The sequence below is a fragment of the Gopherus flavomarginatus genome, chromosome 1, assembly GCF_025201925.1.
Source record: "Gopherus flavomarginatus isolate rGopFla2 chromosome 1, rGopFla2.mat.asm, whole genome shotgun sequence".
Classification (NCBI taxonomy): domain Eukaryota; kingdom Metazoa; phylum Chordata; order Testudines; family Testudinidae; genus Gopherus; species Gopherus flavomarginatus.
The window spans coordinates 180,454,302-180,477,106 of NC_066617.1; the positions used below are offsets into that span (position 1 = coordinate 180,454,302).

Here is a 22,805-nt window from a genome sequence, read left to right on the forward strand (position 1 = left end):
AAGGGGAAGATAGCCATGCTCTGCACAGAAGCTATCATGGTGAGAATAAGAAAAAGAGGCAACAGTATATTGCTTTCAACATAAACAGCAATGGAGGCACCATGGAGAGTGTCATCTCTAGAAACAGGCTGCAGATTATCTGACATACTCCAGCATTTTGCTATTAGAGGGGAAAATGTCACTCCCCCTCCATGTCCACAGCAGCAGGTCAGGCCAAAGCTTCCGTCCTGCTTAGCTATCTTCAGCTACCTTCATAGTGAGACCCAATCTCCAAACGCCTTTGTATTCAGACAATAGTTCATACAGGCAGATGCACTACCCAGCTGTGAGGTTGAGTTATTCAGGGAGAGGGATAGCTCAGTGGCTTGCGTATTGGCCTGCTAAACCCAGAGTTGTGAGTTCAGTCCTTGAGGGGGCCACTTAAGGATCTGGGGCAAAATCAGTACGTGGTCCTGCTAGTGAAGGCAGGGGGCTGGACTCAATGACCTTTCAGGGTCCCTTCCAGCTCTATGAGATTGTGTGTGTGTGTGTCTGTACACACACACAAAATAATTGCACACTACCTCCTCTTGCTGCAAATGCACAAGTTAGCAGCAGTGCATACCAGACCAGCAGAATCCTACATCTGGCATGAACAGGTCTAGTCACCTTCATAACGACTTGTCAGATGGAGAGAGGGAGGAAAGAATTCAAACACCAAAGGTTGAAGGCAGGAAACTGAGTTTTATTTAAATACTACTTATGAATTAGTTTGGTTCTTGTCCATCTGGGAGCAAAGGACACTGTACTCCTCTGGACTTACAGCATAGTGTGATAGAGCATTTAGAAATTCCTCCAGCGGGCAGAGACCTGCTCTGCATCCTCTCACCAATTGTTCCTGCAGGGGGACAATCAAGTTCACGCACATTTAATAAATAACAAATTCTTATGTTGCCAAAACCCCTTTTGTATGATCTCAAACAGGTGAAGTTGAGGCAGTGGTTAAAGAACTTTGCCAAAAGATCCCACTGAATCAAGGGCCAGGTCAGAAAGATAATTAGGCTCCTGCCTACCCATCTTGTGGCTGAGTATTTTATCATGTTCCCTCTAACAATGCAATCAAAATCTGTCTCATTCCACAGCTTAGTGGGCTGGAAATCTGCTGCAAGTCCCTCTATCTAGCCACTTGTATTGCAGAGCCACCACTGAGTCCTTACCTCTCCATGGTAAGACAGATGTACAAACCATTCTTTGGATTGCTGATGCTGATACAGTTCCACTGTCACATCTGCGGCATAGGGTGGCCACTTGTGATCAAAGATCCCCAGTGCCATCAACAGAGGAATGAGGGTAACATCATGAGCAGCATAGAGAATGAGCTTTCTGGGGGAGGGAGAGAGATACTAAAATAAACATTTTGCATTTATTTCTCTGGATATCTAGCTACCACTCTGCATGCCTTTGCTAATGATGGATTAGCTTTTAAAACTCATTTAATAGTTAAATACACAGCTGTTCCTTTACTCGTACACACTCAATGTCTATGTCAATTGGCTCTTTACATGTGCAGCCAATCACTGATGGTAGCTAGAGAGACAATTATATTGCCCTGTACCTGGCCTCTGTAGCAGGAGATGATGGATCCATTGCTTTCATTATATTCTCATGTACAGCATAGAGAAGAGGACCAACACACATCTGGAGAACCTCCCTAGAACAGATGGAATTGGAAATTAGCCTGAACAAAAAACTCTGGACCACACGAAGAAAGAGTTGAAGAACTCTTGATCTGTCCCTTATTTCACTTCCCCATTTTGTTTGCTCTGATATACGGATACTCAGCCTAGGGGTTGTGACTTGTACTGGTCTCATGACTATACCCTCCACTTCTGTATGGCTTGAAGGAAAGGGGGAATTCTGAAACATTTTTGTTTTATTGCAGGGCCAACATGTTTAGAACCACAGCCCTAATAAAAGGGGAAGCGTCCCCATCACCAGAGAAGAGCTGCTGGGCATTGCAGCTGGGGGCTGTTTTTTTTTAAAGGAAAAAACACCGTTTCCTTTGGCAGTAAGTTAGCCTATCATCTTCTACGAACAATTGTGAAAGTTACTCAGCTGTGTATATCAGATGATATGTTCTGCAAGTCATGTGCTGCAGGCCAAGAAGGTACTCTTCGCACTAGTATCAACCACTCTTTGCAGCCCTGCTGTGCGTTACAGGTGATGCACTACTGGGATAATTCTCTGCCTGATGGAAATCAGATTCCACAAGTCTGGAATGACATCCTGTAAAAGGGATTCTTTGCTCATCCAGACCCAGTCTTCCTGTTTCCCCCTTCAATCTAGTGAAGTGCAGAACTGTCCTTCAGGCTGGGGGCTGGAGATATGAGACATCACCTTGAATTATGTTCCAGGATGTAAATCATTGAGTCGATGGATCGACGCTCAATCGTTTTCAGGAAATTCTTCAGCACAGGGCAGCTGGGCAAGTCATGTACCTGAAAGAACATGTGGGGTGTAAGATCCAGTGTGCTGCCACCCAAAAGCAGGTACCGATGACACACTCGCACTTAAACACAGGCGTTCATGGGCTGTTTCACAATATGTACACTCCACAGGCCTGCACTTACTGTAGGAAACTAACTTGTGATGGGTGTTGCAGGTTTTTGTTTTTGTTTGTATTTTTTTTGGGATGGGGTGGGGTGTTAATATAAGGAGCTGGCCCTTATACCAACTGCAAGTGTCAAACAGATGGTTAAGGGTTAATGTCTCTCTTACCTGTAAAGGGTTAAGAAGCTCAGTAAACCTGGCTGACACCTGACCAGAGGACCAATAGGGGGACAAGATACTTTCAAATCTTGGTGGAGGGAAGTCTTTCTTTGTGCTTTTTTGTTCATTGTTCACTCTTGGGACTAAGAGGGACCAGATGTACACCTACGCTCTCCAAATCTTTCTGAATCAGTCTTTCATGTTTCAAAATTGTAAGTAATAGCTAGGCAAGGCGGATGAGTCTTATTTTTGTTTTCTCTACTTGTAAATGTTTCTTTTGCTGGAAGGATTTTTACCTCTGTTTGCTGTAACTTTGAATCTAAGGCTAGGGGCAGGAGTCCCTCTGGTCTATATGAATCTGAGTACCCTGTAAAGCATTTTCCATCCTGATTTTACAGAGAATTTTTTTTTCTTTCTTTCTTTAATTACAAGCTTTCTTTTTAAGAATCTGATTTTCCTTGTTTTAAGATCCAAGGGGACTGGGTCTGAACTCACTAGGGATTGGTGGGGGGAAAGGAGGCGGGATGGTTAATTCCTCCTAGTTTTAAGATCCAAGGAGTTTGGATCTGTGTGAAGCTTCTCAAGGCAACCCAGGGAGAGGAAAGTCTGGGGGGAAAGAAAGGGGGATGGTTAATTCCTCCTAGTTTTAAGATCCAAGGGGTTTGAATCTGTGTTCCCCAGGGAAGGTTTTGGGGGAACAGAAAGTGTGCCAGACACTAAATTCTGGCTGGTGGCAGTGTACCACATCTAAGCTAGTAATTAGGCTTAGAAGTGTTCATGCAGGTCCCCACTTTTTGTACTCTAAAGTTGAAAGTGGGGAAAGAAACCTTGACATGGTGAGCAGCGGTGTGGGATTTTTAGGAACCAAAAGCCAGTAGGATTTTTTTTCTCTCCTTTCTAGCTGCTTGGAAAGCAGCCTGAGGGCAGAGGTGTTAAGTTTTTTAACAAAGGTCTTTGTTAAGAGGAGGCTTCAAGCTGTGAGCAAGCAGACAGCAAAAAGGAATTTACAAGTTGAATTGTTTTTCTTTCTTTCTACCTCTCGGATGTAGCTAGTTAGAAAATCCTCTGTTAACCAAGCAGCCCTGAGCGGAGTGCATCCCAGGATCCAGGGAGCTGCAGAGGGGAGTGTGGCCAGCACAAGAAAGCAGAAAAATGAGTGCCAGTGGAGCAACTAACAAACTAGAAATGGCTAGGCTGGAAGCAACAGAGAAAGACAACGAACATGAGAGACGGATGGAACTAATTAATGCAGAAATAGCCAGGGAAGAAGCGGCCCACAAGAGAGCTATAGAGATAAAACAAAAAGAGACAGAGATGAAAGAAAAAGCCAAAGAGGCTGACCACCGGAGGGCTTTGGAGCTCCAGAGGGAGGCCCACCAGCAGGCCCTGGAATTAGAAAATGCTAAGCAGGATGGAACAGCCAACCCTAACAACCCTTCTCCAGGTACTGTTCCCCATCCCAGGAAATTCCCCACCTACAAGGCAGGTGATGATACTGAGGCCTTCTTAGAAAATTTTGAAAGGGCCTGCCTTGGGTACAACATCTCTACAGACCAGTACATGATGGAGCTGAGGCCACAGCTCAGTGGACCCTTAGCAGAGGTGGCGACTGAAATACCTAAGGAACACATGAACAATTACGATCTTTTTCAAACCAAGGCCAGAATCAGAATGGGGCTAAGACCTGAGCATGCCCGTCGGCAGTTCAGAGCCCTAAGGTGGAAACCAGATGTGTCATTTACCCGACACGCCTATCACATTGGAAAGAATTGGAATGCCTGGATATCAGGAGCAAGTGTTAACTCTCTGGAAGAGCTGTCCCGCCTAATACAAATGGAACAGTTCTTAGAGGTTCCTGAGGAAATAGAAAGGTTTATCCTAGATGGGAAACCCCAAACTGTAACCGAGGCAGGAGAGATTGGAGCCAGATGGGTGGAAGTGGCAGAAAAGAAAAAAACTACTAGCAAGGGGAGCAAATATCAGAAGGGGCAAACCGAAAATAAACCCTATCACTGAGGGCAACCCAAGACCCCACCTACAACCTAAGGAAAGCCCCAGACACCCTTTTGTCTCACCTCACCAGTCTCCAGCAACCCACCTCGGCCCAGTGACCAGTCAGCTGGGCGATGTTTTAAATGTAATGAACTGGTACATATAAAGGCCAACTGCCCCAAGAACCCCAACCGAGTACAGTTCATTACACCACCATCACACCAACGATCCCCAGGCCCAGATGCCTCTCAAATACCCCCAGAGCAAAGGGAAACTTTGAGAGTGGGCGGAAAGAAAGTTATCACTTGGAGAGACACCGGGCCACAATTTCAACTATCCACCAATCCTTAGTGGACCCCAAATTTATCAACCCAGAGGCCCAAGTGACAATTCACCCATTCATGTCAAAATCTTTAAACTTGCCTACAGCTGAATTGCCTGTCCAGTACAAGGGCTGGTCAGGAATGTGGACTTTTGCAGTCTATGACAATTATCCCATCCTCATGCTACTGGGGGAAGACTTGGCCAACCAGGTGAAGCTGGCCAAGAGGGTGGGAATGGTCACCCGCTGCCAGGCCAAGCAAGCTTCCACACCCATCCCTGTTCCTCAGCTGTCCACCAGGGCCTTGTCTGTGTTACCAGAGACCCAGACTGAGGTGGTGGAACCGGATCCCCTGCCAATGACTGCAAGAGCCATAGTGCATCCAGTCCCAGAACCAGAACTGGAAAAGCAACCAGCACCAGAACCGTTGCCAGCACTGACGCCAGCGCTTGCAAACCCATCTACCACTCCAATGCCAGAGGGCACCAGCGGGCCTGAACTGGCAGAAGCAGCAGACAACCCTACCCAACAGGCTCAGCCAGAGCCTGAAATATCACAGTGCACCAGCGGAAAGCAGTTCACAATCCATGAAAACAAACCCATCACCTACATCGCTTCCAGAGGGACCAAGCCCAAGTCCACAGTCTAAGGAGGAACTGACGTCTCCAGCCTCAAGGGAACAGTTCCAGGCTGAGCAGGAAGCAGATGACAGCCTTCAGAAAGGTTGGGCGGTGGCATGGAGCACCCCACCGCCTCTCAGGTCCTCTAACCGATCCCGGTTTGTTGTAGAACAAGGACTTTTATACAAGGAGACTCTTTCTGGTGGACACCAGGAAGGCTGGCGTACTCAAAAGCAGTTGGTAGTTCCAATTAAGTACCAGGTAAAGCACTTGAGCTTAGCTCATGATCATCCCAGTGGCCATTCTGGGGTGAATAGAACCAAGGACCGGTTGGGGAAGTCCTTTCACTGGCAGGGAATGGACAAAGATGTTGCTAATTATGTCTGGTCTTGTGAGGTGTGCCAAAGGGTGGGAAAGCCCCAAGACCAGGTCAAAGCTCCTCTCCAGCCACTCCCCATAATTGAGCGAGTAGCTGTGGATATTCTGGGTCCTTTCCCAAAAAAGACCCCCAGAGGAAAGCAGTACATAATGACTGTCATGGACTTTGCTACCTGATGGCCGGAAGCAGTAGTTCTAAGCAACACCAGGGCTAAGACTGTGTGCCAGGCCTTAGCAGACATTTTTGCCAGGGTAGGTTGGCCCTCTGACATCCTTACAGATTTGGGAACTAATTTCCTGGCAGGGACCATGAAAAATTTGTGGGAAGCTCACGGGGTGAATCACTTGGTTGCTACCCCTTACCACCATCAAACCAATGGCCTGGTGGAGAGGTTTAATGGAACTTTGGGGGCCATGATATGTAAATTCGTAAATGAACACTCCAATGATTGGGATCTAGTGTTGCAGCAGTTGCTTTTTGGCTGCAGGGCTGTACCACATCCCAGTTTGGGGTTTTCACCATTCGAACTTGTGTATGGCCACGAGGTTAAGGGGCCATTACAGTTGGCGAAGCAGCAATGGGAGGGGTTTATGCATTCTCCAGGAACTTAACATTCTGGACTTTGTAAGCAGCCTACAAAGCACCCTCCGACACTTTTTAGCCCTTGCTAAAGAAAACTTAAAGGATGCTCAGGAAGAGCAAAAGGCCTGGCATGATAAACATACCAGAGAGTGTTCCTTCAAAGTAGGGGACCAGGTTATGGTCTTGAAGGCGCAACAGGCCCATAAAATGGAAGTGTCATAGGAAGGGCCATTCACGGTCCAAGAGCGCCTAGGAGCTGTTAACTATCTCATAGCCTTTCCCACCTCAACCCTAAAGTGTACCATGTTAATTCTCTCAAGCCCTTTTATTCCAGAGACTTCAAGGTTTGTCAGTTTACAGCCCAGGAAGGAGATGACGCTGAGTGGACTGAAGGTGTCTACTATGAAGGAAAAAGTGATGGTGGCGTGGAAGAGGTGAACCTCTCCACAGCCCTGGAACGTCTGCAGCGGCAACAGATCAAGGAGCTGTGCACTAGCTTCGCCCCAATGTTCTCAGCCATCCCAGGATGGACTGAACGGGCATACCACTCCATTGACAAAGGTAACGCTCATCCCATTAGAACCCCACTCTACCGGATATCTCCTCATGCCCAAGCTGCTATAGAATGGGAGATCCAAAACATGCTACAGATGGGTATAATCCGCCCCTCTACCAGTGCATGGGCATCTCCAGTGGTTCTAGTTCCCAAACCAGATGGGGAAATACACTTTGCGTGCACTGCCATAAGCTAAATGCTGTAACTCATCCCGACAACTATCCAATATCACGCACCGATGAGCTATTGGAGAAATTGGGACGTGCCCAGTTCATCTCTACAATAGACTTAACCAAGGGGTACTGGCAAGTACCGCTAGATGAACCCGCCAAAGAAAGGTCAGCATTCGTCACCCATGCAGGGGTGTATGAATTTAATGTGCTTCCTTTCGGGCTGTGAAATGCACCCGCCACCTTCCAAAGACTTGTAGATGGTCTCCTAGCAGGATTGGGAGACTATGCAGTTGCCTACCTCGATGATGTGGCCATTTTTTCTGATTCATGGGCAGAACACCTGGAACAAGTCTTTGAGCGCATCAGGCACGCCGGACTAACTGTTAAGGCTAAAAAGTGTCAAATAGGCCAAAACAGACTGACTTACCTTGGAAACCAGGGGGGGTCAAGGAACAATAAACCCCCTACAGGCCAAGGTGGATGCTATCCAAAAGTGGCCTGTCCCAAAGACAAAAAAACAGGTCCAATCCTTCTTGAGCTTGGCCGGATATTACAGGCGATTTGTACCACACTACAGCCAAATCGCTGCCCCACTAACAGACCTGACCAAAAAGACCCAACCAAATGCAGTTAAGTGGACTGATGAGTGTCAAAAGGCCTTTACCCAGCTTAAGGCAACACTCATGTCTGACCCTGTGCTAAGGGCCCCAGACTTTGACAAGCCATTCCTAGTAACCACAGATGCATCTGAGCGTGGTGAAGGAGCAGTTTTAATGCAGGAAGGACCAGATAAAGAATTTCATCAAGACGTGTTTCTTGCTGAGAAATACATCTGAGAAGGAAAGCCACTGGTCAATCAGTGAAAAAGAATGCTATGCCATTGTGTATGCCCTGGAAAAGCTAAGCCCATACGTTTGGGGATGGCGGTTCCACCTACAAACCGACCATGCTGCGCTAAAGTGGCTTCATACTGCCAAGGGAAACAACAAAAAACTGCTTCAATGGAGTTTAGCTCTCCAAGATTTTGATTTTAAAATTCAACACATTTCAGGAGCTTCTAACAAAGTAGCTGATGCACTCTCCCATGAAAGTTTCCCAAAATCAACTGGTTAAAAATTGTCCTTAAAATGTGAAGAGTCTTGTAGTTTTACATAATTAGTATTATATGTAAAGGTGCATGTGTTTTATTAATCTGTTTATTCTAAAGTTCTAGGAAGAAATCACCACCAGTGTGGTTCCACACTGTCTGAGATTTGGGGGGCATGTCATAAACAGATGGTTAAGGGTTAATGTCTCTTTTACCTGTAAAGGGTTAAGAAGCTCAGTAAACCTGGCTGACACCTGACCAGAGGACCAATAGGGGGACAAGATACTTTCAAACCTTGGTAGAGGGAAGTCTTTGTTTGTGCTTTTTGTTTTGTTCGTTGTTCGCTCTTGGGACTAAGAGGGACCAGACGTACACCCAGGCTCTCCAAATCTTTCTGAATCAGTCTTTCATGTTTCAAAATTGTAAGTAATAGCTAGGCAACGCGGATGAGTCTTATTTTTGTTTTCTCAACTTGTAAATGTTTCTTTTGCTGGAAGGATTTTTACCTCTGTTTGCTGTAACTTTGAATCTAAGGCTAGGGGTGGGGGTCCCTCTGGTCTATATGAATCTGAGTACCCTGTAAAGCATTTTCCATCTTGATTTTACAGAGATGATTTTTATTTTTTTTCTTTCTTTAATTACAAGCTTTCTTTAAGAATCTGATTGATTTTCCTTGTTTTAAGATCCAAGGGGATTGGGTCTGAACTCACTAGGGATTGGTGGGGGGAAAGGAGGGGTGATGGTTAATTCCTCCTTGTTTTAAGATCCAAGGAGTTTGGATCTGTGTGAAGCCTCTCAAGGCAACCCAGGGAGGGAAAAGTCTGTGGGGGAAAGGAGGGGAATGATTAATTTCTCCTTGTTTTAAGACCCAAGGGGTTTGGGTCTGGGTTCCCCAGGGAAGGTTTTGGGGGAACAGAAAGTGTGCCAGACACTAAATTCTGGCTGGTGGCAGTGTACCAGATCTAAGCTAGTAATTAAGCTTAGAAGTATTCATGCAGGTCCCCACTTTTTGTACTCTAAAGTTCAAAGTGGGGAAAGAAACCTTGACAGCAAGGTTTATATACATTCCTCCTTAAGCTTTCATGCACATAAAGAGCACTAAACATGTTCTTAACACCTGTGATGGAGATACAGAGCTATTCTGACCGCCAGACCAGGTGAATCCTATTAGTTCCAATGTAGAATAGGGATATAAAAAGGATTTTGAGCTGCTCTCTTTGAGACAGGGAAATTTGAGCAAGGACAGAATCCTGCAAGAAAAAGCCCTGGAACCAGGCAAACTCAAGAGGAAGGATAGGTCAAGGTCTGTATCAGTTAACAATAAAGGCAAACCTCAGGAAGACAGTAAATTTGGATGTGGTAGGAGCCGAGTGGAAATGCTGCCTGCCTGTTGGCCCAGTTCTTGGCATGCTGATTAGAGCTAGGTAAATAACAGTAGGAAAAAACTTTGCAAATATATAGGTCAATGTTTGAATTATTTACTGAGATTTGTAAGCTGAGTGAATGAAGAAAAATATTTCTTGAATAACTTAGTTCAGGGGTGGAGGAGAACTTGCCATTTAAATAAATTTTTCTATTACATTGCCACACGCCGCCAACTCTTGTTGGTTAGAGAAGAGGGTGCTCTGAGCCTTGCTTCATATTAAGACAATCTTCCTCAGGCTGCTACTTTTGAAGAGCTGCATCAAGCCAACTGAGCTGCATGTGCAGATGCCTGTGGAACGCCACTGACTTTAGGGGGTTCTGCACTTGTACAGGGGTCTACCTGTGTGGATCAGCTTGCAGGACAGGAGCCTGACATTGCTGCAATTATGTCCAACCTCACCTGCTCAGCAAAGATGTTGTCTAGTAGAAGAAAAAAATCCACAGGCTTCTCACTGTTGATCCCCATCTCCTCTCGAATCATTTTCAGATCATCAGAGATGCCCGGCTGCAACAAGACACTTTCCATTTTACCCCTGTCGAGAAAAAGGAGGCTTTTTAGATCTTCAGGCACTCTGGCAAGAGCAACAAGATAGCAGCAAGAGAACCTCCCTGCTCGTTGGGTAGGGCTGTCTTCCAGGAGTGCGAGGGAAGGGAATGGAAACTGCTCAGTGCTGGATGGCGTCCCAGCGCTTGGAATGCTGACACAAGAAGTGACAGATTCTCTGTCTGAGCTGATGCCAAGATTTTAGATTTGTCATTAGGACTCTAACCTGGGGAGGAGATGTTAATTCCAAGGAGGAAATCTAAATGAGACACAAGCAGTTCAAAAGCATAGGACACACTCAGCAATGATTACATATCAATTAATAGTTGGTGTCACTGGAACTCAGCCCATCTGTACCTCCAGGGAGCACTACTTTGCCAAGCTTGCCTCACAAGGAATGAGCAGTGAAAAAATCCTGGACTGACTCCTACATTTGTTGTATTTATTATAGGGGCAATGCAGAGTGATGCCATTAGTTAACTTGGCCTTTAGCCTCTCTTTTCAATTCTTTTTAAACTTCACCCAATTGGGCTGTGAATGTCCATGCTGGATCTTTGCCTCAGTCTAAATGGGGATGGGGAGGGTGTTTCAGCAAAAACTCTTCAGCCTTTTCCCAGAACTAAATTGGGGTAAAACAGCTTTATCAATGTTAAAAAGAAAAAAGTCTGACCGTTTCTTTCAAGAACTCCAGCACCTCACAAATCCATTCCTATTTGGCAATCCTCCCAAAAATTTTACACATATGCAATTATTCAGTGCTTGCTCCTTAGTGGTGTGAATGTCCTAGCTGCAGTGTGCATGTTCTCAGGCTTCACTGAGATGCCTGCAGCAGTCAGCCAGCTTGCCTGTCCACTCCCTATCCCATCAAAATACACCCTACATTGCAAAGCCACGCACTCAGTTTTCATACGCCAAAATTAAGGTTGCCTCTTTGTGTGAGAGAATTCTGATAGTCTCTACTGGGTCTTGGCAAAAGCATGTCATGTAATCCAATCCATATGTACAAAGGGGACAGAGTTAGATAGCACTGGCAACCTTAAATCTGGCATTTATTAACATGAGTGCCTGACTTTGCAACCTTAATGTTCTTTTCATGTAGATTTTTATAAGAAATATTTTAAATTCTCAGATAAAAACTTTGTTAAACAGGTGCTCAGCTTTAACTCCAATCAGTAAAGGGTATAAACATTACACAGATTTTGCAATGATCCCAAACCAAAACACTACACACCCTGGACAGGCAGAGTTAAGGTTAAATTTAAAATAAATCCAAACACATTAAAGAATGGAACTGCAGAGTTAAAGCTCTCAAGCAAGCTTAACTCTGCTGTGTAGTGATGCTGTGCTATAACCATACAAGTATGATTTGTGCACAAGTGTTTGTCGTGATTAGACTAAACTGATCTTTCAAGAGCTATTAAATATTTTTCCCACATAGTGTCACTAATACCTTATGCAACTGTACAGAAACAAGGAGTACAGCCATTGCAATAGGAAGAATTCAGTGAATGAGGAAAACATGGTGCTTTCAGTTATTAGCAGTGATGTGCCATGATGGGGACCTCAGAAGGAGACATGTGACTGGGGGTTACCTGCTCAGATGCTTCAGGCGCTGGCAGTTCTCGTAATTGGGGTAGAGGATTTCAGTGCTTGCTTCATCAGTGACGATAGTAATGGGTCCTATGGAATGGACAAGAGGAGGCTTCTGTCATCCCTAGCACAGCTGGGGTTGCCTTATACTAGATCTGTTTTCACCAATACAGGAATACAGAACTGGGCCTTTGTGCAAGACTATCTCTCATTAAAGTCAGTTTCCTTGTACAAGGTCTCACCTTTGTTTTCATGTCCTTCCAAGGCTCTGCCAATTCTTTTTGTTAATCAGTATTTACATTGAGGTACCACCTAGAAGCCATTCAGATTGGAGCCTCATTGTGCATAGTTGTGGTCATACATCTCATAAATGGCAATCTCTGCCCTAAAGAGTTTATTGCTGTAGGAATCTTAACTGAGCTGGGGTGTGTGTGGTATTTCCTACTGCTGTGTTTAGCATTACTGTGTGCCACAAAATATATCCCTCCCTGTAACCCATCAAGAGTGTTATCATCTGTTAGGTCACTTTGCTGCTGCCAGGACATTCAAGCCCAGGGACCAAGAGCAAATGAGATGCTCTCAAGACAGTCATATCTATAGGGCCTGCTCCCTGTGACATTAGTCTCACATTGGTGAGCTTCAGGGTGCAGGTGAAGGTGTTTCTGGATGGTCAAACTTTTAACAGGGCTCAGGACTCTTATGGGCAGAATATTCCAGGTTCTCTCAAGAGACATTTCAGACCTGACTATGTATTGGGGCCTACTCTTCATTTCTCATTGCCTGTTTCTGACACTGGTAAATGCTGCCCTATTCAGTCAAGCTGAGCTTGCAGCAGCAGGGGCAAGGGATCAAGATGGGCATCAACATGAAGCTGAGGAAGAGACAGAGCAAAAGGCGAACTGACAACTCATGCACTAGGCAGGAGATCCTAGATGGGAGGGTTGAGAAGGAAGAGCAACAGAAGGGTGGTGGGGAGACAGCAACTGGGGACCAGAGCAGTTGGGATATGTGAGAGGAGAATGTATCTAGGGTAGGTTGGGTAGGGGGGGAAGCACAGTCAGACATGACCCCCACACCCATACCTTCTTTATGCTGTTGGAACAGCCCAGCCAGCAGACACCGCGTGGACTCCAGATTGCGAACAATATTAGTGGAACGGACGCTGAAAGAGAGAAGGCAGCTTCTGAAACAGAGTGACACGGTCTTCCTCCTGTAAACACGGCCACATCCAAGAACAACCTGTTGGACATGGGACCTTGATCTCCCCATGAATCAGCAGCTCCAGATACCCACTGTCAATATTAGCATCACTGAAATGCAATCCGGACATTGAAGGCACTAGTGTCTCAGATTTTTGTACTGGTGACCCCTTTCACACAGGAAGCCTCAGAGTGCAACGACCCCCCATAAATTAAAAACTTTTTTTTTTATATTTGCCACTATTATAAATACTGGATGTGAAGCAGGGTTTGGAGGTAGAGGCTGACAGCTCATGACCCTCCCTCCTCTGTTTAAGAACCCATGCACTAGTGACTCCTGGTACCACATTGTACTGGCCATGTGGGAGGGGTCAGAGGCCTTCAGTGAGAGACACTGGGGGAGGAGCATGTCAGTCAGGGAGCCTTCATCCAAGTAGTAGGAGTGAGGGCTGCGGGGGACTCATGCAGGAATTTTCAGAAACTCACAAGACCTCAGAAGGTTTGAACATCGGAGATAGAAAGTTGATCTTCTCCACGTAGCTTCTCCTCAGCCTTTCCCCTAGTTCAAACATTTGCTGCATCCCCACTGTTGTCAGCTGCCCAGCAATGACACCACCCTGGGGAGAGAAACAGCAGTCACATTCAGTGGAAAGATGCGAGTCTCACAAGGGGAGCCTGATCAAGGGGAAAAAGTCTCTCACCTTCAGTGTGGTCTTTTTGTATTGATCTTCATAAGGGGAGTGGGGTTTTGGCCCACCAGAGAGGTCAGTTACTGCGTAATCAAACTGGGTTTGAGCAGGGACTTCTAACAGAGTTGGATGCCACTCCACCTGATGCAAAAAAAACAAGAGAAATGCTTCAGTAGAAAATAATCATCTTCCAATCACATCAGAACTACTCCAGGCTACACCCAGGCATGGGGGAATACACTGCACTGCCTCTGTGATAATGAGACTGGGTGAAGTAACATATAGTACATAACTCCATTATCTCCTATTATATAGCACAGCATCTTGAAACGTATGGTCCTAGGACATCTGAGACCCTCCATTATTGAGACACGCAGCATGACTACTATTGCTCCTGAGAACCTCCAGCACTGAGACCGCTGTACCCCCCTAGCAGCTGAAGAAATAACAGGCGATCACACCTGCTACTGACAGCAAACTGAATTTCTCCTTGAGCTAAATGGTAGAGCTAATACTCTCAGATTCAAGAGCCATGAAAAGCTGGGTCAGTCACAATGATGCCCAGGTAAGTGGGGCAGTGTAGTGCCTGCTTACTAGAGCAGCCTGCATAGCAAGTGCTCCTTGCCCTAGAACAGCTCTCTGTGTCTGAGTACAGGGAGTTGAGCACTTGGTTAAAGCGGCAAGTAGAAATGGTTTTGCCACTTCAGTGGCAGGAAGCGTGAGAGGGATGATCTGTATTGCTGCTGCTATATTGGCAATTAATGGATAGGACTCCAGAGGGGGAGGACGTACTTCTGAATCTGTAGGCTCCCGCAGCCAGATTTCTTACAAACATTACATTTCCTCTGTATTCAGCACAACAGCCAGCAATTCAGAAGGTAAAAGCTGGATCTAGCCAATTTTTGTTCCCAAATCCCAATGTCTTATCCTGGTTACCCTATTTAAAGGTACACTCTAGTGACAACGCTCCTGAAAAACCAGATGCATGTAGACAAAAATGGCCTAAAACCCCCAAGTCGGTACCCTAGATCTAGCCATTTTTTTGTTTCAAGCCCTAAATTTGTACCACCTACAACAGAAACCAAAGCCAATACCCATTGTACCAGTACAAAGAAGGCATGGACCCTGATAGATCTTGGTTCAGAAGGGCAGCAATAACTTAGATCTAGCTGGTATTTGGCAAACACTAATTAAAAGTGGCTTTGTGCACTTAAACAGATATGTGTAGTTACATATGTTTGGAGAAAATGTGACATTGTCGTTGGATCTCTGCACATAACGCTATTTGAGTCAGAAGTATGACAGACATCTTTTTGAGAGTGTCGGATGCCAAACTCTATTTTATATCAGACACTGAGTGTGGCTAAGGGATAGGACATCAGCAGCTTCTCAGTACACAAAAGTGAATTTATAGTATTTCCATGTAGTTAAACTAGTTATCATAATTATGTGTACTTATAGAGTAACAGAAGATCCAGTTCTACCCTCAGCTGTGCACCCACACGGACTTCAATAGAACATATCGGCACACTCAATATTAACTACGTTTTAAATTAATACATTAGAACCTTGCTAAACTGCAATTTCCTAATTCCTATGTTTAAATAAATGGTGTGAACCCTCTTCTCAGCAAAGATTTAACAGCAGACTCCCATAGTGAGGTTTCATATTGCCAAGACTTCATTACTTTTGCACATTATTAGAGAGTATGTTTACTACTACACCATATTGTATAAATAATTAAAATTAAACTACAGCTGTCACAATAAATGAATAGAGAACACTAATGAAATAGCTTTGTTATTCTGTTCACTTACTAATTAAAAAAAATCAGCACTTGGTAATGGGACTCCCTGTTGTTATGCCAAATGAGCAAGGCTTTATGGTATTGTTAACTGCATCTAACTTTAATTACTATTTTATCCAATATTGCTATTTTTTCCAAAATGGTATCCTAACAATTCTGACTCCCTTTATACTGCTTGGATTTGTGTACAAGTCAATTTGAATCAGAGATCTCTCTCATCCCTGTTTTAAAGACAGCCATTACACCACCCCGCCTAATGTATCTACCAAAGCCACAAATTTGATAGCAATCTAGGTCACAGTTGGAACCACATTTGGAACCAAACACTCATATTCACAGTTGCACTGAACACACTAACATCAAATATGATCTGAACAACACTAGACAAGATGCTCCCCCTCTTCTTCCACCTCACCAGCTCCATTTCTTGTCTACATAGACAGTAAAAAACCTAAGATGTAGGGGCAAAAATGGACACTTTCTGACAGGATCCAGATACCACATCCAGGAGCTGGAAGATGCACTGAGTCTGAAACCCTGCAAGTACAAATATCTCGGAAGCAGGGCACTGACTAAGGCCTGGTCTACACTATGTGTTTAAACTGAATTTAGCAGCGTTAAACCAAATTAACCCTGCACCCGTCCACACAATGAAGCCCTTTATATCGATATAAACGGCTCTTTAAATCAATTTCTGTACTCCTCCCCGATGAGGGGAGTAGTGCTCAAATCGGTATTGCCATGTTGAATTAGGGTTAGTGTGGCCGCAATTTGATGGTATTGGCCTTCGGGAGCTATCTCACAGTGCACCATTTTGACCGCTCTGGACAGCAATCTGGTGTCTGATGCACTGGCCAGGTAGACAGGAAAAGCCCCGTGAACTTTTGAATTTCATTTCCTGTTCGCCCAGCATGGAGAGATCATCAGCACAGGTGACCACGCACAGCTCATCATCACAGGTAACAATGCAGTCTCCTGAGAATCGAAAAAGAGCTCCAGCATGGACTGCACAGGAGGTACTGGATCTGATCACTGTATGGGGAGAGGATTCCGTGCTAACAGAACTCCGTTCCAAAAGACTAAATGAAAAAATTTCCAAGGCCATGATGCAGAGAGGCCACACCAGGGACTCAGTACAGTGCCACGTGAAAGTTAAGGAGCTCAGACAAGCCTGGCAGAAAACCAAAGAAGCAAACGGAAAGTCCGGGGCAGGGCTGAAAACATGCCGCTTCTACGCTGAGCTGCATGCAATTCTAGGGGGGTCCACCACCAGTACCCCACCCCTGTACGTGGATTCCGAGGTGGAGGTAGTAATCGCAGCTATGGCTGAGAATTCTGCAGACAGGGAAGATGAGGAGGAGCTTGTAGAGAGCACACAGCACTCAGTTCTCCCCAACAGCCAGGAGCTTTTTCTCACCCTGACAGAATTACCCTCCCAGCCCTCGCAAGCAACGATCGCAGACGATGAAGCCATGGAAGGGACCTCTGGGGAGTGTACCTTGTAAATATAAGACATGGTTTAAAAGCAAGCGTTTTTTAATGATTAATTTGCCCTGAGGACTTGGGATGCATTCGCAGCCAGTACAGTTACTGTAAAAGTCTGTTAACATGTCTGGAGATGGAGTGGAAATCCTTCAGGGACACGTCCATGAAGCTCTCCTGGAGGTACTCCAAAAGCCTTTGCAGAAGGTTTCTGGGCAGCGCTGCTTTATTCCATCCTCCACGATAGGACACTTGACCACACCATGCATGTAGCAAGTAATCTGGTATCGTTGCATGACAAAGCCTAGCTGCGTATGGTCCCGGTGATTGCTGGCATTCAAGCAACATCCATTCTTTATCTCACTGTGTTATCCTCAGGAGAGTGATATCATTCATGGTAACCTGGTTGAAATTCAGGAATTTAAGTAAGGGGACAGAGATGGCCATTCCTACTGGGCTGTTTGCCTGTGGCTTAAAAGAAATCCTTCCCTGCATGTAGCCAAGCGGGGGGAAGAGGAGGGGGGAGCGAATGGCGCTGAGCTTTTCCATGTTTGACTAGCAGGGATCTTCTCTGTTACCAACCACGCGGTTGAAGAGGGGAAGGGGAGTGTTTAACAGTGCTCTTCCATGATACCAGTCATGGAGTGGTTTCTGCTGCTGCAAGTTAACAGGAAAGAAGCAGCACTCAACAGGCTTTGCTTGCTATTTGGGAAAGGAGGGCGCTGGATAGATGAAGGCAGCAGAAGCCAAAGGACAATGGCTTACCATGGCCGCATGCAAGCCAAATTCTGCTGCCTGGACCTGCATCTGTGATCTGTAACAACAAAGCCGCAGGCACTCAGTACTAAGATGCAAAATGCGACCTTGTAATGAAAACATGTGCTATGTAAGATGAATAGTGGTGTTCACCGTGAAAGAGGATGACCATTGTTCGCTAAAATATCTTTTTAAATACTTCTCTCTTTTTTCCCTCCCTCATGCAGCTGCAAATTTTTCAAGCCTTCCTACTCCGTCCTGAAGGCTATCTCAGAAAAGACGGTGGAAAAAAAGATGCGAGAAGAAATGTTTTCGGAAATCATGGAAGTGACCCGCAATAAAAGAGCTCATCTGAATGAGTGGAAGGATGTGGTAGCAAAGTACAGGAAAGATGCCAGTGAACGTGAGGACATGAGGGACCAACGTGAGGACAGGAGGGATGCTCGAGAAGAGAGGTGGCGGCAGGAAGATCAGCGGTGGCGGGATGCAACTCTGAGGTTGCTGCGTGATCAAACTGACATGTTCCGGCGTATGGTGGAGCTTCAGGAATGGCAGCAGGATCTTAGAGTGTGGCTGCAGCCCCTGTGTAACCACCCTCCCACCTCACCATGTTCCTTACCCTCCTCAACCACCAGACGTGTAAGGACTCATGGGGGGAGGCTCCCTGCACCCGCCCACTCCACCCCCATGGACAGCCCAACCAAAAGGCTCTCATTATTATGAAATTTTTTAGTGGCCTTTTCCTTCCCTACTATCCTTCTCCCAAACCCCACCCGGGTTACCTTGTCAGTTCTCTCCCTCTTTTTATAATTAAGTAATAAAGAATACATTATTTTTAAACAAGAGTGACTTTATTTCCTTAGAAAGCAAGTTGTGTTTGAAGGGGTGGGTGGGTGGCTTACAGGGAATGAGTCAATTAAAGGGGGGGGCGGGTTCATCAAGGAGAAACAAACACAACAGTCACACTGTACCCTGGCCAGTGATGAAACTGGTTTTCAAAGCTTCTCTAATGCGCACCGCTTCCTGGTGTGCTCTTCTAATCACCTTGGTGTCTGGCTGTGCGTAATCAGCGGCCAGGTGATTTGCCTCAGCCTCCCACCCCGCCATAAAGGTCTCCCCCTTACTCTCTCAGAGATTGTGGAGCACACAGCAAGCAGCAATAACAATGGGGACACTGGTTTGGCTGAGGTCTGAGCGAGTCAGTAATGTGCACCAGTGTGCCTTTAAATGGCCAAATGCACATTCTACCACCATTCTGCACTTGCTCAGGCTGTGGTTGAACAGCTCCTGACTACTGTCCAGGCTGCCTGTGTATGGCTTCATGAGCCATGGCATCAAGGGGTAGTCTGGGTCCCCCAGGATAACTACAGGCATTTCAACATCCCCAACTGTTATTTTCAGGTCTGGGAAGTAAGTCCCTTGCTGCAGCCGTTTAAACAGAGTAGTGTTCCTGAAGACGCGAGCGTCATGAACCCTTCCCGGCCATCCCACGTGGATGTTGGTGAAACGTCCCTTGTGATCCACCAGTGCTTGCAGCACCATGGAAAAGTATCCCTTGTGGTTTATGTAGTGGATGCCCTTGTGCTCCAGTGCCAAGATAGGGATATGGGTTCCATCTATCACCCCACCACAGTTAGGGATTCCCATTGCAGCAAAGCCATCCACTATGACCTGCACGTTTCCCAGTGTCACAACCTTTCATAGCAGCAGCTTAGTGATTGCTTTGACTACTTGCGTCACAGCAGCCTCCACAGTAGATTTGCCCACTCCAAATTGATTCCCGACTGACCGGTAGCTGTCTGGCGTTGCAAGCTTCCAGAGGGCTATTGCCACTCGCTTCTCAACTGTGAGGGCTGCTCTCATCTTTGTATTCTGGTGTTTCAGGGCAGGGGAAAGCAAGTCACAAAGTTCCATGAAAGTGCCCTTATGCATGCGAAAGTTTCGCAGCCACTGGGAATCGTCCCACACCTGCAGCACTATGCGGTCCCACCAGTCTGTGCTTGTTTCCCAGGCCCAAAATCGACGTTCAATGGCTAGAACCTGCTCCATTACTAGCAGGATCTCCAAAGCGCAGGAGCCTGCAGTTTGACAGAACTCTGTGTCCACGTCCTCATCACTCTCATTGCCGCGCTGCCATAGCCGCCGCCTCCTCGCCTGGCTTTGCAGGTCCCAGTTCAGCATTGACTGCACGAGAATGCGCGAGGTGTTTAAAACGTCCATGATTGTGGTCTTGAGCTCAGCAGGGTCCATGCTTGCTGTGGAATGGCGTCTGCACAGTTCATTCAGGAAAAAAGGCACGAAACGGTTGGCTGCTGCTGCTTTCACGGAGGGAGGGGTGAGGCTGTATCCAGAAGCACCAGCGGCAATGTTTTTTGCCCCATCAGGCGCTGGGTTCTCAACCCAGAATTCCAATGGGCAGGGGAGACTGCGGGAACTAGGGGATAGCTACCCACAGTGCAACGCTCAGGAAATCGATGCTAGCCTCGGTACATGGACACACACCGCCGAATTAATGTGCTCAGGGTGGCCGCGTGCACTCGACTTTATAAATCTGTTTTTAAAAAATGGTTTCTGTAAAATCAGAATAATCCCATAGTGTAGACATACCCTATGTTTGAGAGACATAGTGTCATTAGATTCTTAGGTCCAAAGCCCTTACCTAGAAATTGCAGTTGTTCTCAGCACAATGACCAAAGGGCAAGCCAACCTTCAAAAATACATGTTACCCTTCAAAGGCATTTTGGTCTTTTGGAGTGTTTAGACTTCAGGAACGATTTAATGAGACGCCCAAAATAAAACAAACGAACAAAAAAACCCCCTAGAGTCTAGGCCAGAAGCCCCACCATGTGACAGCACCATTTCCCAGTGTTGGATGCCAGAACCACCAGGCTCCCTGAGACAAAGGGCTGCCATGCCTTCACTTTGTCATACTCATCCTGTTCACCATCTCTTCTCCGCTTGCTAAACCACACTGCCACTTCCCTGAAGGATAACTGCTGTTCTCCTCATAAATAAGTGTAAAGCACACAGCAGATAGGGAGGTAGGGGAGAATAGTGTACAGGTAAGCATTTTATTTTTAACACTAGTTGTCATTATACATAGTAAATGATTTTGAGTTGCGGGAGAAAAATAAAAAATAAGTGGATTCAGCAGTGGATTTCCTTCCTCTCCCCGCAAGCTTTACTGCACCAGAATGCACTGGGAATCAGACTTTTCTAGTGCAAGGGCACTGTATATAAGTGTTGTTTATAAGGAGCCAACAAGGCCTAATAGACTGGGGCTTACAATAACTGATTTCTAGTCCTAACTCTGCTGCAGGGAGACCTTAGCTAAGTTATGCGCCTTGTGCCTCAGCTTCCCCCATCTGTTAAATGGGGATAATGATACCTCCTTTGTAAAACACTTTAAAATCTAGTAATAAAAGAGAAGTGGTATTATTAAATGGTAAAATGTTGAAACCAAAATATAGTTGGGTCCAGAAGGATCCAAATGCTAGATCTGAAATTTTGCCACCCTAGTTGATCTGTCAAGGTCTAGATTTTACTATTGTAGTGTCGTCAGCTATACTTGTTTGTAAATATGGTACAAAAACTGGGAGTTCAGAGCTGAGTCTGGGACTGTGAATCAGCTGTACCAGGAAGAGTTAAAATTCACACTTTAGCACAGTAGTACTTATCTACTTGCCAGTACATAGTACAATTTAGGAACAAAAATTAGATGGATTCAGATTTTACTTGAAGTCAAACTTTTAAAAACAATACACTTCACTGTTGCATTCCACTGCTCTACTGCACACCTTGTCACTGCAGATACTCGCCCCCCTCCCCCAAGATACAGGGACAGCAGCTTCCTCTGCTCCTCAGATCAGCTATGCTGTCCTTACATTCAGAGTTTCCAGAAGCCCCTTCTCACCTGCTCCGGTTTCGGGATAGGTCTTAAAGGAGTGCGAGCTCCATGCCGAAATATGACCTGGACCAACTTCAGCTCCAGCCGATGGCGATCGCTGCTGTACTGAGTTTTGTCCGTTCTCAACTCAGCCAGGGCTACCCTCTTCTGGTGCACATAGAAAGCCAGGGTGCCCAAGACGCTCACTCGAGCCCAGATACCCATGCCGAGGTGCTGCGTGTGGATTAGTTTATGTAATACTGGGAAAGGGTGGAGGCGGAAGAAGGTTGCACCTCAGCTCAGAAATTCAGCTACCACAAATCAGGACTTTTCGGAGGGGAGGGGGAAGGGGCGCTAGCTGCGTACTGTATATAAGCTAAAGTCCCTAACATGCAGACGTCTGGTCACCCCAGCTGCGGGGAGAGGAGGAGGTTCTTGACCCCGCGCTTCTCCTTTAGCATAACCTGTGAGCGAGGTGCCAGGGCTAAGCCAGCTGCGCTCCCAGCCCGGGGGCGAGCAGAGGAGCAGGGAAGCGATGCGAAGCTTCACTTCGCAGCAAGAGCTGCAGCCTCCCCTCCTTGCTGCAGCCCCTCTCCTGGCGGGCAGAGGAGGAGCGCGCCCGTCCCCGCTACAAGCTCCGGAGCCTCCCAGCCGGACCTGGAGCCAGTTCGACCGCCCCAGACAGTGACAAGAGCGGAACCACGCACCGGTTTATGGGAAATGTAGTTTTCCCACCAGCACATGCCCTTGCTGGGAGCCAGCGGATGGACTACAACTCCCAGGAGGCAGCGCGGCAAGGGGGGACAGCCTCTTTCCCGGACGAGTTCGGTGCGCTCACCAGTGAGCTGGGAGGGCGACTGGGCTTGCGCCGTGAGGATAGCGCATGCGCAGAAGGGAGACTCAGGTCGGGACGCGGGGGCGGAGTGAGGGCTTTCGGGCGCCGGGCTCGGGGCTCCCTGTAGTTCCAG

The 22,805-nt window shown here is 46.4% G+C and overlaps 1 protein-coding gene across 1 annotated transcript; it reads right to left on the bottom strand.

The window, feature by feature from the left end:
* Window positions 1–703: 703 nt before the first annotated feature.
* On the bottom strand, window positions 704–22,509 carry ACP6 (acid phosphatase 6, lysophosphatidic). Its single transcript, XM_050959889.1, has 10 exons — window positions 21,865–22,509; window positions 13,919–14,047; window positions 13,704–13,834; window positions 13,101–13,180; window positions 12,021–12,108; window positions 10,285–10,417; window positions 2,377–2,477; window positions 1,595–1,690; window positions 1,197–1,362; window positions 704–877 (listed from the first exon to the last, which is right to left on the bottom strand). The coding sequence occupies exons 1-10, from the start codon at window positions 22,060–22,062 to the stop codon at window positions 740–742; spliced, it is 1,260 nt and encodes a 419-aa protein (XP_050815846.1). The 5' UTR covers window positions 22,063–22,509; the 3' UTR covers window positions 704–739.
* Window positions 22,510–22,805: the final 296 nt, after the last annotated feature.